At 48.6% G+C, this 14,974-nt stretch overlaps 1 protein-coding gene across 1 annotated transcript; it reads left to right on the plus strand.

Moving 5' to 3' along the window:
• Nucleotides 1–123: 123 nt before the first annotated feature.
• Nucleotides 124–14,772, plus strand: LOC8035596. Its single transcript, XM_002411409.4, has 10 exons — nt 124–632; nt 1,546–4,266; nt 4,931–5,077; nt 5,946–6,127; nt 6,928–7,040; nt 7,588–7,711; nt 9,930–10,130; nt 11,218–11,285; nt 12,199–12,420; nt 13,048–14,772. Exons 1-10 carry the CDS (start codon nt 398–400, stop codon nt 13,088–13,090), a joined length of 4,056 nt encoding a protein of 1,351 aa, XP_002411454.3. The 5' UTR covers nt 124–397; the 3' UTR covers nt 13,091–14,772.
• The last annotated feature ends 202 nt before the right edge of the window (nt 14,773–14,974 follow it).

Genomic DNA, 14,974 nt, shown 5'->3' on the forward strand with positions numbered 1-14,974 from the left:
CGAAAGATACATAACCTAATAAATTTTATTTTACAATTTTAACAGAAAATTGTTGAAGAGGTAATTATAAAATAAAGTATACTGTTTAAAAAAAAATTGGTTGTTCGTTTTGTGGCGTTTTTCACGTTTTGGCTCGACTCGGCGCGAGCTAACATGTGATCCGTGATGGTGCTTGTGGCGCTTGTGGTGCTTGTGTGTGGTGGACTTGGGAAGCAATCTGCAATCTCCGCGCTTCCTTGGGCTGTGACAGTAACCTTCCCCAAGACCATGGCCCTCGCCGTTATTTCGATCCACGAGAACGTCAGCCGCGCAGCCTACTTCTCGGAGAAAGACACGTATAGGAGACCAAGACAGCTCTCCACCACGTAGCAGGGCGGGCGGAGACGAGCCGTCCAAGATGCCGCGAAAAAGGCGCATTCCTCAAAAGTGTCCCAACGAATTCGATCCACAACAGCGCTTGGATCCCAGCTCGGCGGGCGGTGCGATCTTGCCGGACGGAATCATAAGGAACAGCTTCGCCATCGGTGAAGACATCCACCCGGGCGAATGCCTACGAAACTTGCAAGAAATGTTCCAAGGGAAGCTGGACGCGGATGTCATCCATATGGTTCTGACAGAGTGCGAATTCAATGGTAAGCTTCGTTTGCGGACTCTGCTATTTTGTGAGAAAGCGACAATCTGATCTTGAAGGCAGCTTAGGTTTGTGTCACTGTCCTCGGAAAGTGCGCGGATTGTCGTTGTGGAAGATGCCCTTGAACCGGCGCGATGGTTCACCGATAAGTGATCGGTGTGTACGATAAGCTTCGAATCGGAAAGGCACGACAGCGGTAAAGTGAGCGAGGTATATCGGTGGCGTATTGAAGGATCTGACACCGAGCCCAAGTTCGCCTCGAAATAGATTTACCTAAACGATCGTCTGCTGGGTCGGGGGGGTCTTTAAATATAGGCGCGCTAAGTTTCGTACGTATGTGCGTCAGTGACAGGCCTGCGCGGATGACAGCGAAAAGAAGCTGTACTAATATTTCACATTTTATTTTTGTCGACGTAATTTTGACATGGAGATTATCAATTCTAGTGCATTTAAAACACTAGAATAGGCCGTACTAGGAATTAAGGCGTGCTTTTGGTTATACAATCGACTGATCAGTCCAGCTGATCGTCTGGTGCTGGTCGTATTTTTTGCTGCGCAATGAAATGTTGGCCTTACGTAGCCTCTGTTAGGATTTCCCTCGCCAAAATAATGTAAATCTGTGACTTGACTGAATCCGAGCCGAGGAAAGAAACGTAAGACACATAAGAAAAAGGTACAATATACCATGTTTCTGTCTTTTGTTTTTCCTCCCATGTCCAAGGGTCAGTTATGTCAAATATTCACCACCTCATCCTGCGCTCTCTTTTTCCTATATAAATGTAGCATTCTGTGAGGTCTCCAAGTTGTTATATATCATAATTAACCCTTGGGAAGGCTAAAACAAACCTTAACCCTGCTCTTTAATTTTTTTTTTAAAGATTGTGCAAGTTTGCATTATTTTTGTTTGATTCCAGTGAACAACGCATTGGAGGCCCTGTTCACCCTCCTCCCGCAAGACGGTGCGGCAGCCAGTCCCGGAGACCTGCTCTCCGCCGCCACAAGTACCTTTCATGCCTCTTCAAACGACCTCTCTCCGTCTACGAGCAGCGAAAGCTTGGCGGGGGGAGAGAACATTGTCACCTCCGAGGCCGAAGTTCACAAGTCCAGCGAAGAGAGCGAGAGGGAAAGCGTCCTCGGAGTGGATTTCAGGTGTCCGCCACCCGCAGAGAACCCGCGGTCTACGCCCTTTTTCTCCTCTCTCTCCCGCTACGTCGACGCTCCGCCTTTTGTGCCCTGTCTTCCACAACCCAAAGCCTCCAGCACAGACACCTGCGCTTCCACAAAGCCGGTAAATGTGACCACAAAATCAGTCTCCGATGTTTTGGTCGGTCACGGCAGGGAGGGTGAAGCAGATACGGGACAACCGTTGTCGTCGTCGTCGTCGTTGTCAAAAGAGCAGGACGACCTAAAGGAGCTCTTGGCGAATGGCGAACAAGTATTGGTGCTCATACGAGGACTCCCCGGCAGCGGGAAGTCTACTCTCGCGGAGAAGATCCGCGGTCGCAACGGCGTGGTGCTCAGTGCGGACCACTTTTTCTACCGCAAGGGCATGTATGTGTTCGACCGGATGCGGTTGTCCGAGGCACACGAGTGGAACAAGCGGCGCGCCAGCCAGGCCATCCAAGATGGCCGCTCGCCCGTCGTCATCGACAACACCAACGTTGAGGTGTGGGAGATGATGCCTTATGTCGCACTGGCACTCAGAGCTCGGTACCGCGTTGTGGTACTCGAACCTGACACTCCCTGGAAGTTCAACCCGAAGCAGCTCACGCGACGAAACACCCACGGTGTTCCGAGGCGGAACATTGAGTCGATGTTGGAGCGGTACGACCATAGCGTCACCGCGGAGTCGCTCTGTCGGACATTTGGTTTTTTTCCGAGCGGGCCAAGGCCCGAAAGTGTGACCGCTAGTCCCGTTACAAATCCTACTGTCTCAAGAGTGGATCATCCAGTTCCGGTTGCAACCGAGTCTTCGGCTGACAAGGTGGTTGAGGCTGCGGAGGACTCTGGCGCTTATAAAACAGCTGCAGCGGAGAAAGCTTCGACAAGTTTGGAGACAATAAGTTTGCAGGATTTGATGGCGCTCGTTCAAAACGATAGCGAAGGGTCTGGGAGCGGCAGTCGACAGAATTCAGACTCCTGGTCTTCAGGACAGGACACAAACGACTGGGAAGACGCGACAGAACACGACGACGATTTTCTCTGGACTGCCTCGAGCAAGTCCGCTGCGTCGCGGGCCCGGACTGGACTTGCGGTTGAGGACGCTCTGTTTGAAGAACCAGAAATTCCAGATTCGGGGAGCGAAGCCGACGATATTCCTACGGAACATACCGTTGCTGAAGATATTAAGCTACCTTCTATAGAATCCTCTCCCTCTGCGCAAGAATATGCAGATTGTGCTGACACCCGGGTAGACAGTGCTCCAAAACCGCAGAGAGAGCTGCCAACTACAAAAACCAGCGGACATTTGCAGAAGGCTGAAAATCCATTTCTGCTCGAGAAATTCCCAGAATTCTCTGAGCCTTGGGAGCCGCACGAGAAGCCAGCTCCAGTGGACGACGACACTCCGAAGCCACAGAGGTCGCCACAGCGGTCTAGACAAAGTCCCAGAAAGACCAGTGGCGACAGGGCCCGGTCTTCTAGTCCGGTACCAGAGGTCCCCCACACCGTCCCGAGGACGGCCGAAAGCTCTCGGCAGGGTCGATCTGCCGTCCGAAGGCCGATCTTCGGATTGGAAAAAGTTGTCCGTAGCAACACATGGACTTTCCCGGAGTTTGCGGTGTACGAACCACCACCGGTAGACCCATCTGATGTCACCAGGATCAGTCCCGAAAAAAAGGATGCATCAAGTGCTACCGACGGCTCCGACTTTGCACTTGTCCAGAAGATACTCACCGGTGAGTCCGACGAACTCAAAGTCCTGGTTGGAAAATGCCCGGTAACAGATGATCCGCCGGACTATGAGGCACTGTTCCCGTTGTATCGCTCAAATACCGTGGAGAGGAGTACGGACACGAATGACCTCCCAACGAACGATCTGGACTTTGCTGATCGGCTGGCCCTTCTCCAGCAGTGTATTCCCGGGGTCAGTTCTCCGGACTTGGAGGACATCTTCCAGCGTTGCCACGGTGACCACGTGTGGGCAGCCAACCTGTTGCTGGAGTCTAACGTGCCGTGCGACTTGCAGCCTCTTGTCATCGAGGAAGACGGAGACGCCCCAAAGCCGACCGAAGCCTCAAGCAATTCTGGATGCGACAGAGAAGCAACTGCTGTTGCAGTCATATCAGAATTATCACCGCCGGTGACATCAGGTCTAGCCACACCACAGACAGCAATAGGAATGCCCATACCTGCGGTGCTTCCATTGGCAGAAGTGCCAGAACTGGAGACATCGTCGGCAATACCAACAGTAGAACAAGCACTGCCATCATCTTCAAAGCTTCCAGAGAAACAGCAAGGGTCAGCTACGGCTTCCAGTGACATTGTAGTGAACAATAAGGGTAGAGATTCATTTTCAGAGCCATCAGTGCGACCCCGAAAATCTGTTGGAAGGGAGTTCACGTTTACCTTGGACCACTCCTTTGCCTGTCAGCTTGTGGATGCCTTTGGTTCAGAAGGACTGCATGTCTCGCTGGGTTAGTGCAATGACTTGTGCAGCTACCGGACTGCTTTCTACCGTGATAGTTCTGCAATGGCGAGCATATTTATATGAAAAACGGGTTAGCTTTGAATAGGGTGGTAGTGAGTCCGAATGAGAGCACTTCATAACATACACAGATTGAGCAACATGTATTTACATCGTCAAGGTTTCCTTCAATATCTCGCCTTACTAATACTCCTATAGTTTCAAGCCGACAGTGCCTACCTGGCAGCTTACGCATGTTACGCACCTAACAACGGGAATAAGGAAGTGTTCTTTAAATGTCAATGCTACAGTTAACTTTTTTATGTTTCAGAAATGTTTGAAGGCCCGTTTGTACCATAGCGTTTGATTGCATTATGTAGAGATACGACTGCAAGTTGCCGAGACGTCCGTCCTTTGTAATCTGCTCGTGAAGTCGCGCTTGAATTCCTGGATGACCCGGTAACTTGTGGTCATACCCCGACAGACGTCCTTGCAACATAGTTAAAAGCTACTGTGCAAATTGTGCCCGTTCTGCACCCAATGGCGGAACCCACAAGAAAATGGAGGAATGAAGTGCCCACACTCAAAACATAGCTTATTTAGTAGCAATCGCTATCGGCCCAAGTGTGGAGCATCCAATCTTTTGCTTTCTCCTGTATCGTCTCCTTGTGCAGATGCCTTCAGTCATCAGGACCTGAGCGTCACCATCGGTAACGACATGGCAAAGGAGCTTCATCGCCTCTGGATGGAAACACTCAGGAGCACCATGAAGAGGGAAGAAGAGGAGATAATGGAAATGTGGTCTGCTCCCTCGGTCGAAGGTTTGTCTCGACAGTGTTTTCTCCGCTCTACCTGTTTGTCAGGATTTGTCCGAAATATTTATAAAATTCACATGTATTAAAAAAATCTTAAGATTCTTGGAATCTCAGATGCATGGACGTGGCAGTGAAGGTGACTAAGAAGAGTCATTTGTCATAGCTTAAGCTGTTTGAATAATGTGCATTAGACACCTTGAAGAAGTGTGGCACAAGGTTCGCTAGAAGCTTCACAATTACAGCCGTCGGCAGCGGCGTCACTATAAGGTGGGGGGCGACCACCCTGGGTGCAGCACTCTTGGGGGGGGGGGGGGGGTGCAGCTGGGCAGTAAAGGGTGGGGGGGAGTCGCGGCAGGCTATTGCCATGGGTGCCGGTGGCCCTAGTGACGCCATTAAACTGATGATGTGCACAATAAACTGATGATGCGCACAACCGAGTTATTCCTAGCATCGTCGACACTTTGTGTTTTATTTGGACTACCATTCCGCGGTGTCTGCGATGCTGGGTGTTACCACAGAAATTGGCAGATGTGACGCAAGAAATAATTTTCTCCGGTTATTTTTAAACCACAAGTCCCATACATTGGGGGATAGAGCTGTTTGAAATCAGAGGAACACCGTCTAAACGGAGCAGGAGTCTAGCAACACCGACGGCGCTTGAACGCAATGTTACAAATGTGCCTGTTTCCTTTATGCGCACCTCAAAATTCTGCTAGGGCATTTTTCACAACCCGTTACAGTAATGGTGCAGCGTGTACATCCGGACAGCGGGAAGTTATCAGCCCCAATGGGCGTCTGGTGTCTCTGCTGCTCAATGCTTTCCGTTGCAATTCCGGGTAGAGGCCTGATCGTTTCTGTTGACGTTCTCCGACAGAGACGACGAGCCAGGCGCAAGCGGGCGCGGAGAACGACCGGAGGGAAGCGTCGCCCGATGTCGACTGCGGCCCGCTCCCTACACTCAATGACGATCCGCAGTGGGCCAAGGCACCACACGAGATGAGCTTCCGCGAAATCATGGAGATGGAGGCGGCGTTGGAGAAGAAACGGAAAGATTGGGTTAGTGAGCGTTGCAGGCTATTGCTCGCTCACTCCGTTCCGGTACGAGATCCGGTAAAAAAATGGCCCACAAACTGAGGTGTACAGATCACATTCGGGGTACACAAAATCCAAAATTTCACCATGGCAGTTTACGAAAGTTGTGTGGCGTCTGCATTTTTGATACACCAATGCTCCAAGTGCTCGTCTACCGGTCGTTGCGGAAAACTCCAAAACTGTGGCGATTGTTTGTTCGTGTTAATTGTGTTGTGCTCCACTAGAAAAAACATTTTGTACATTAACTTTATTATAGTCTCCGACTGGACGACAACGGCAGGAAAGAGCTTAAAGGGAAACTGAAGTAATTCTGTGTTTGAGAGAAAAAAACGCTTAAATCGTTTTTGTCTTCCTGAATTACGAATGTCAATTTTCTAAATTTTTCTTGCGTCCATCGATTCGTTTGGGTCAAACGCTCAAGATATTCAGATTCACGGGACAAAAATACGCTAGAATTCACCTCCAACTCGTTTTCTTTTCAATAACCTTCGGCTTCCCTTTGTGTTGTCACATCTCCTGCTTGAGCTGCCTAACCTTCAATAATGCTCCACTTTCTCATGAGCGTCTAGCATGCATGCTCACCTGAAGCACAACGAGGGGTAGCGAGCACGTGCTCAAGGCAGGGTATTCGAAAGGGCCGCCCGGCCGTTCCCACCTCTTTGGTGACTATAAGAGTTATTCTCGCAAGACATACGCGGGCCATCGAGAAAGCGTTTCGTGCCGTTGCGTGCCTTGACATAGTTTGTGGCGGACCTTTTGTCCAGGCGAAGAACAACGCATACATGGACATGGCGACAAAACTCAAGCACAAGCAGCTCTACGACAGGTTCCCGGGAGTCGATCGTCAGGCCCTGGACGACATCTTCGTTGCGAGCAAGTAGGTTTTTGTGTCTTTCCATGGCATTAAAGTGTCATCCCGCTAAACGTCGCGACATGCATACGGTCATGTCGTAGCGCCGGACTTGGTGTAACTGCCGTAGCCCCGACTTAATGCCACGGCATCAAAGTCGGCGACACCTCAGCCTAAAAGCCATTCGCTGGTTTCTGTTGACGCGTCGTTAGATAACCTACATGGCAGTCTTCAGCGGATTTCAGTCATAAAATATAAATTCGAAGCACATTGCTGTCCGGAGTGCCTAATTTAGGCTCTTGCCTATTCCGCGTTTCACCTTGCAGTAGGTTACGGTGGACGCTACGAGCCATTTCGGCCAATCTGGTGTCGTAAACGTGTCGCGCAACTTTGCGCCTAGCGTGTCGCCGTGCCCCCTTCAAGCTCGTGCGACAGTCTTGTGGCATTCGAGTGGTTTCGGTGGCACGTATTGTCCTCTGCAGCCTGTCGTAAGGTGAAACCAAGTTTAATTGATGGCTTTTTTATTTTTTTTTTATGATGAATTGAGTTGGGATCTTGCATCTATTTTGCGCAGTTATTCGCTGATCCAGTCCATCTCTACGATCAACGAGACGCTCGGAATGGCCTCGGAAGAAGAAAACGTGGAGGACTACGAGAGAAAAATCGTCGAGCTCGTTGCGTTGGAGAGCATGAGACCCGTACGGCCGCACCTTTGCTTTCACCTTCTGTTTCATTATGTTTTAGTCATGAAATTAAACCCATATTTATCTCCCTAGAGGCCCTAAATAACGCCTTACATAGGGTGCTTGAGAGAAAAAAGTGAAAGCCGTTTACCACTTCCTGTAACGCCGAATTGGAGCGCAGCTCTTGAGGAGGAGGAGGGGAGGGTACTGGGGGCCACGTGTTCTCGGGGGGGGGGGTCACGTGACCCCCCCCCGAGGGCACGTGACCTTGGTGGGGGCACATGGGGGCAAACACGTGCCCCCCTCAGAGGTCACGTGACCTCGGGAGGGGGTCACGTAACCTCGGGGTGTCACGTGACTCCCCGGGTCACGTGACCAAAATTTTTCCGCTAGATTTAGCGGGGAAAATTTTCCGCTAGATTTAGCGGGGGTTTTTTCCGCTAGATTTAGCGGGGAAATTTTTTCCGCTAGATTTAGCGGGGAAATTTTTCCCGCTAGATTTAGCGGGGAAATTTTCCTCTAGATTTGGCGGGGAAATTTTTTCCGCTAGATTTAGTGGGGAAAATTTTTCCGCTAGATTTAGCGGGGAAAATTTCCGCTAGATTTTGGGGGGGAAATTTTTCCGCTAGATTTAGTGGGGAAATTTTTTCCGCTCGATTTAGCGGGGAAATTTTCCGCTAGATTTAGCGGGGAAATTTTTCCGCTAGATTTAGCGGGGAAATTTTTTCCGCTAGATTTAGCGAGGAAATTTTTTCCGCTATATTTAGCGGGGAAATTTTCCGCTAGATTTAGCGGGGAAATTTTTCCGCTAGATTTAGCGGGGAAATTTTTTCCGCTAGATTTGGCGGGGAAATGTTTCCGCTAGATTTAGCGGGGAAATTTTTCCGCTAGATTTGGTGGGGAAATTTTTTCCGCTAGATTTAGCGGGGAAATTTTCCGCTAGATTTAGCGGGGAAATTTTTTCCGCTAGATTTAGCGGGGAAATTTTCCGCTAGATTTAGCTGGGAAATTTTTCTGCTAGTTTTAGCGGGAAAATTTTTCCGCTAGATTTAGCGGGGAAATATTTTCTGCTAGATTTAGCGGGGAAATTTTTCCGCTAGATTTAGCGGGGAAATTTTTTCCGCTAGATTTAGCGGGGAAATTTTCCGCTAGATTTAGCGGGTAAATTTTCCGCTAGATTTAGCGGGGAAATTTTTTTCTGCTAGATTTAGCGGGGAAATTTTTTCCGCCAGATTTAGCGGGCAAATTTTTCCGCTACATTTAGCGGGGAAATTTACCCATAATGCACCGCGCGGTTACGCCGACGGCAACGCCAACGGCGACGGCGACGGCGCTCAAGTCGGAAACGGGGGCCTAAGAGCTGCGCTCTAAAAGAAAGTATTTGCTGGAATGAACTGCCAGCTACGGTGGACGTCGGTGATTGCAAGAAACACACTAGAAATGCGAACGATAAGGATGTCACCTGCATTTTCGCATTGACAACGCTGACCTTAGTTTACCACTCGCACGCACTTCGTCATAAAATTGACTGATTTTGGGGGTATCGATGACGCTGAGCAAGTTTCTAATTGGAACCATAGGCTTATTTCACTAATTGCAAAGTTAATTCGTCAATTTTAGGTTATGATTTTGCTCATTAGTATGTTTCTTTTTAAATCCCTGATGTTCGCCGTGGCTGGCAGTTTGTTCCCCAAAAAGAGCTTTTTTTTGCTCCACCACCCTATTTTTAGGGATATCTGAAAGTCTTTGCAGGAACAGCCGGTATATTGCAGTTCAGAATGGTCACATTGCATATGCTTTGTACTCTGTGTAACCAGTTGCGTGCAATACACACAAAGGCAATGCCAGGCAAAGGGAGAAAGGGCAAGCACTATGAAGGCTGGGGAGAAAGAGAGAAACCTCCTCTCCTCTATATCATTTCTAGTGTTCTTCCTTTCTCTCCTTGCCTCCATTGCCCTCCTCTCCTGTCCCACCTTCCTAGTGCTCACCTTGTCTCTCTCGCCCTCCGTTGCCCCCCTCTCCCATCCTGCCTTCCTTAATGCTCGCCCTTTCTACCTTCACCTGACATTGCCTTTGCCTGCACTGCACACAACTAGTGACACCGAGTATAGTTGGCAACGCAGTTTGTTGGGCATTAGTCACATTCAATGAATACAAGCACAAGTGCAACGAACCGGCTGCGGCGAGGTTCCCGTCTGATGCCGCCCCTTTACTGCTGGAAACCTGCCGACAGGGCGACCAGCAGGACGACGAGTGGCAGCCGGCAGTGGAGGGCCATGAAGACCTGTACGACCGCCTGCAGCTGGTTGGCGACTACGACGTGATCCGGCGCGAGGCCACGGTGCACTACCACATGCGGCAGGAGGCCTTCCGCAAGGCCAAGGAGGCCTACCATCGGGGCATGAAGACCGTGGCTGCCTTTTACTCCCAGCAGGTGAGGCCTCGCTAGGCTGCCTCTGCAGGCGACGCGACAATGGTCGAGTACCGGCGACCGAATGGTGACAATAGTCAAATGGTGATGATAGTCAATTAGATGGTAACAGTAGCCAGAAAATGATGATAGCCAAATGGATGGTGACAGCGTTCTGATAATTATGATAACCAAATGGTGACAGTAGTCAAATGGTGATGATAGTTGAATGGATGGTAACAACAGCCAGATAATGACAATAGTCGGATGGTGATTGTAGTAAAATGGATAGTAACAATAGCCAGATAATGACGATAGTCAAATGGATGGAAACAGCAATCTGATGGTGGTGATAGCCAAATGGTGAAAATAGTCAAATGGTGATGATAGTCAAATGGATGATGACAGCATTCTGATGGTGATGATAGCCAAATGGTGACAATAGGCAAATGGTAATGATAGTTGAATGGTAACAATAATCAAATGGTGTCTCACAGATGACATGAGTACTGCGTGAGCATTCAACATGGGCTCGTAACGAACACGAGCACTCGAGCAGTGGTCCACATTTAGTCGCTGCAATGACGAAAATAGCCGCCTCGGTGGCTTCGAGGCAAAGCGCCAGCCTACAGATCCCCAGGTGGCGGTTTCGAATCCCGGTTGAGGTGCTTGCAAACTGACGAAGCTCATTGCAGAGAAAGCGCCTCGGTTGCTCGTCAAAAGATCCCCAGGTGGTCCAAATTAATCCTCAGCCCTCCGGTAAGGCGTGCGCGATGCCCTTCGTTGGTTTGGCATGTAAAACCCCCAAATTTGACTTGTGATGACGGAAATAGCCAAACCCATATAGGGTTCGGCTATTCGGACACGTGCAGTATGTACTTGTGTTCAAGCTGCCTCTACGATCACTGAGCTTTGCCTTGGTTTTCAAGTTTGGAGATCTCGCAAACTCTGTTTCAAACAGATTTGAAGGTTGACCGTGGTCGTTCAACCTTTAGGCCCGCCGAATCCATGCATAGTTCCCCAACGATCGTTTGGATGTCCTTCCAAGTACTGCAGACTTCCATGTCTAAACACTCTTGGGTACATATCTGTTTTTGCTTTCTCTTTGTAGGGAAGGGCATACGCTCAGAAGATGAGGGAAGCCAACGAGCGGGCGTCGGAGAAATTGGTACAACTCAGGTTAGTGGGCGACATTCATGCAGTACCAACAACGTCTGAACCTCTATAGCAATTGTGCAGCCACTGTTGGCATGGATGGCAGTGTTAGGAAATACTTTAAGTATGTGGTACTTAAAGTACTACTTCAAGTAGGTTTAGAAAACTTGTATTTTACTTGAAGTATGTTCTCTGTGTATGTACTTGTACTTTACTTTGAAAGTACATTGTATCTATAGTACTTTACTTCAAGTACATGTGCCCGGTGGACTTACCAGCTACCTTACTTCAAGTACATAACCTCTCATTTACTTTATACCTTACTTCAAGCACCTTTTAGATGTACTTTACCCAACACTGGTGGACAGACAAGCATTTTGTGCATGCAGAACGAAGGTGTCTTAATGTTGCTGTATTCGAGCTTAGGGCAGAGTACCATCAGTGCACATCAATATCCACTGCTCAACATTCAGCGGTCCTTTATACTTGACATATGGTGAACCGTTAGAGGCATAAAAACCACTCTGAAAGGACTACTAAGAAGGTGGTCAGCAACTGAAGCAACGGTTATACGGTTAATGACTGTTCCAAAACACGTCTTGGCCGCATTGAAACGTAAGAAACGCAAATCAAAGGGCAACGTAAGAGAATATGCGGGGACTGCGTAATGATGAGGCAACCGAGCATGCGCCGTGATTGGTCAAGATTGAGGGGAAACAAAAGCATGAAGGCGCGTTTGGTGGATAAAAAAAATAGACGAGGAGCGCAAAGAACAGACAAACCTGCGCGCCGTGTAGCACCTGCATGAAGCATGCTAAAATCGGCCGTCTCTCTTACGATTCTATGCCTGTCTGGTATTTTGCAAAACGCCGGCTTTACCATCGCTCGCTCGGAGGCACGTCCCGATTAATCGGAGCTCCCGGCGATTCGTTGCCAGGAACGCGGGCAGTGACGACAACAGCTTGGACCTGCATGGGCTGCACGTCCAAGAAGCCATACAGGTGCTGAAAAACTTTGTGAAGCTGAAGAAGCGCGAGGCGTGGTGCCTCCAGAAGAAAGTGGTGCTGCGGATAATCACGGGGAGGGGCGCCCACAGCGCCCTCAACATCCCCAAGGTCAAGTTTGCCGTCGAAGGGTTTCTACTGAGCAGCCAGCTCAAGTAAGCTGCCACTTTTTCCTGGTCTCTGCTAAGCTGCACTTGCCCGAGCGGGTTGCTCAAAGGGAAGCTGAAGAGGATTTTGAATTTGTAAAATCTGCGAAAGTCTGAATGTACTATAGGCACCTTTAATATTGTGTATGTAAAGTTTATTTTTATTTCATTAGTAAGGGCGTCGTAATCGCCAGTACAAAGATTAACGTAGCTCCGCCCGTTGCCGCACGCCTAGCGCAGGCGGGCACGAAACGAAGAGAAAACTAGCAAAGGTGGCGTCATTTGCGGGGTCAGATGATTCTTGCTCGCCACTGAGCTGGCTGGGAGATACCAACGATGACACTGCGACGCTTCGGGCAGAAAACGGGCGGCAGGGATGCTCGCCGCATGCTCATCATCAATTGCTGCACTTTATTTTTTTAAATAAAAGTGGAGGGGTTTTTGGGGGGAGCATGTACTGCTATTTTAAACGTGCAACAGACTTGTAGCAGTCAATGATTCTTGCACATCAATTTGGGACTATGCAACCTAAGCAAAGCTTCCGACTCGCGTCTGTTAGTTGTCGAACAAGTTTTCTTTGAACTGTGCTGGGGTCGAACAATTAAATGAGTGAGCTCGCTTTTATTTCCATTCTAGCTACAAGGAGGTGCAAGCTGGCATGTTCCACGTCATGCTGTAATACCGGACAGACGTCACTTCGACGCGGACGTGCGCATCCCATGGATGTATATTTGATACCGATGCCTTTTACAAATGCGATGAACTGTACTTTTATATTGCCCGCAAAGTAGGCACCTCATATTTCTGACTCCCGTGTCAGCGCACTTGGACCGTTTAGTCGTCGTCCGTTGAATTTATGTGGGGTTGATTGAGAGAAGCGTATTTATTTAGACATACTGTTATACTTATTGCTTTTAGGTCAGTTTCGTTGACGGCTCACTACTTTACGTGTATTTTTCGCTCATTACTATACTTATTGTTATTTTAGTATACTAGCAAAGAATGAGGTAAGACCCCCTTAGGGGTTTAGGTTTGAATGGCGATGCGACGTTTATTGCGGAATAGGCAAAGGATATCGAAATGTGAAGCCAAGAGATGCAATGCAGATTTTGCTAGTAATGGTGTCGATATTTTGGGGACGTCTATCTGTACTCATGTAGCAGGACTTGGTTCGATGAAGTGTGGCAGTATGCGAGTGGAAATTTCAATAGACTACTTTATGCAAGTGTTGAGTATCATCCAATGTGTGGTGGTACGTCGCACCAGTACACCACGTCAGTCTCGCATTTGCTCACGGTATAGAACCTTTCTGAAACTTCGAAATTATGCGTAGATTATGCGCGGCTGCCATTAATTGGTCATGCCCTGTGAGCACGCATTGGACACAAGCGCTTCGTCCGCATTCGGAGTGTACTCTGATCTAAAAGCATTCCACCCGGATGCTGCAGCAGTGCTCGGCCCGAACTCGGAGCCGATCACAGGCTTCACGCCGGAAGCGACGAGACAAACTAGTGGCGGCTGCGCATAATCTATGCATCATTTCACGATTTCGGATAGGGTCTGTTGGCAACATAATATAAGTGTCTGACGCTTTCGGATGAAGTCGGCGTATTCAGCATAGTGCGGACGACGACAGTGTTTTCTATGTTCTCGTCGACATTGCAACCCGCAATGCCGAACGAGAAGTGCTCAAGTTTTCTATACGGACGTTCGTTGAAATGCTTTGGGCACACGAATACCTTCAAAATGACGATCTCATGCCGCTTATAGTATTGTAAATAGTATGCCAAATTTATCTCTCCGTAATAATGGAATTATTTTTTCTTTTGTAACAACACGCATACGAAAAATGTACATAAAAACATGTTTTTACTTACGAAAGAGGAGGCCCATTTTTCACATTTTGCATGCCTTTTTCTTTTTTTTTTTTTTCCACTTGTAAGTAGGGTTTTGAGTTTTCAGTGCGAACCGATAAACCCCCAAGAGCGTTTCCCGGGACCAGTTTTACGGAAAGCCTCATATTTTGAGCTTTTCTTCGATAAAGAAAAACCCAAGCTTTCCAGGCAGATAGCTTTACCGACAGGTTTATTTTGTGTGAACTCGTGGCTGTTTCTTTCTCTGGGATCCATACCAATCATCTCATTTGTGTTACGTGCACATTCCCTGGGGCTTTGTCCTGTTTTCTTCAATGTGAGCCACGAATAATGCCAATATTTTTTGTCCGACACCGGTAAAATGCAGCATCTGTGTGGGAAAAAAAATAATGATAAACCCCGAAAACTTGGAACCCTACTCATACGGGACAAGGTCCCTGTGCCGTCAGCTTTGTGGATGGTGTAAATAAACATTTCTTGTATACAATGTCGGTTGTCGCTGCTCGACGCGTTCCGGCGTCGGTCGGCCGCGCAAAAGGGGTCGCCTCATCCCCTGCGTGGTGGGTTCCTTGCTGACGGTTGGTCATGGTTTTCTTTCGTACACCTGCAAAAGTCCCGAAAAAAAATATAAATAAATAAATTGCCCGACTTGGACAGTTTGTCAAATGCGACAAAGGTGTGACGGCACT

Source organism: Ixodes scapularis, unplaced genomic scaffold (assembly GCF_016920785.2).
Source record: "Ixodes scapularis isolate PalLabHiFi unplaced genomic scaffold, ASM1692078v2 PGA_scaffold13__105_contigs__length_92229423, whole genome shotgun sequence".
NCBI lineage: Eukaryota > Metazoa > Arthropoda > Arachnida > Ixodida > Ixodidae > Ixodes > Ixodes scapularis.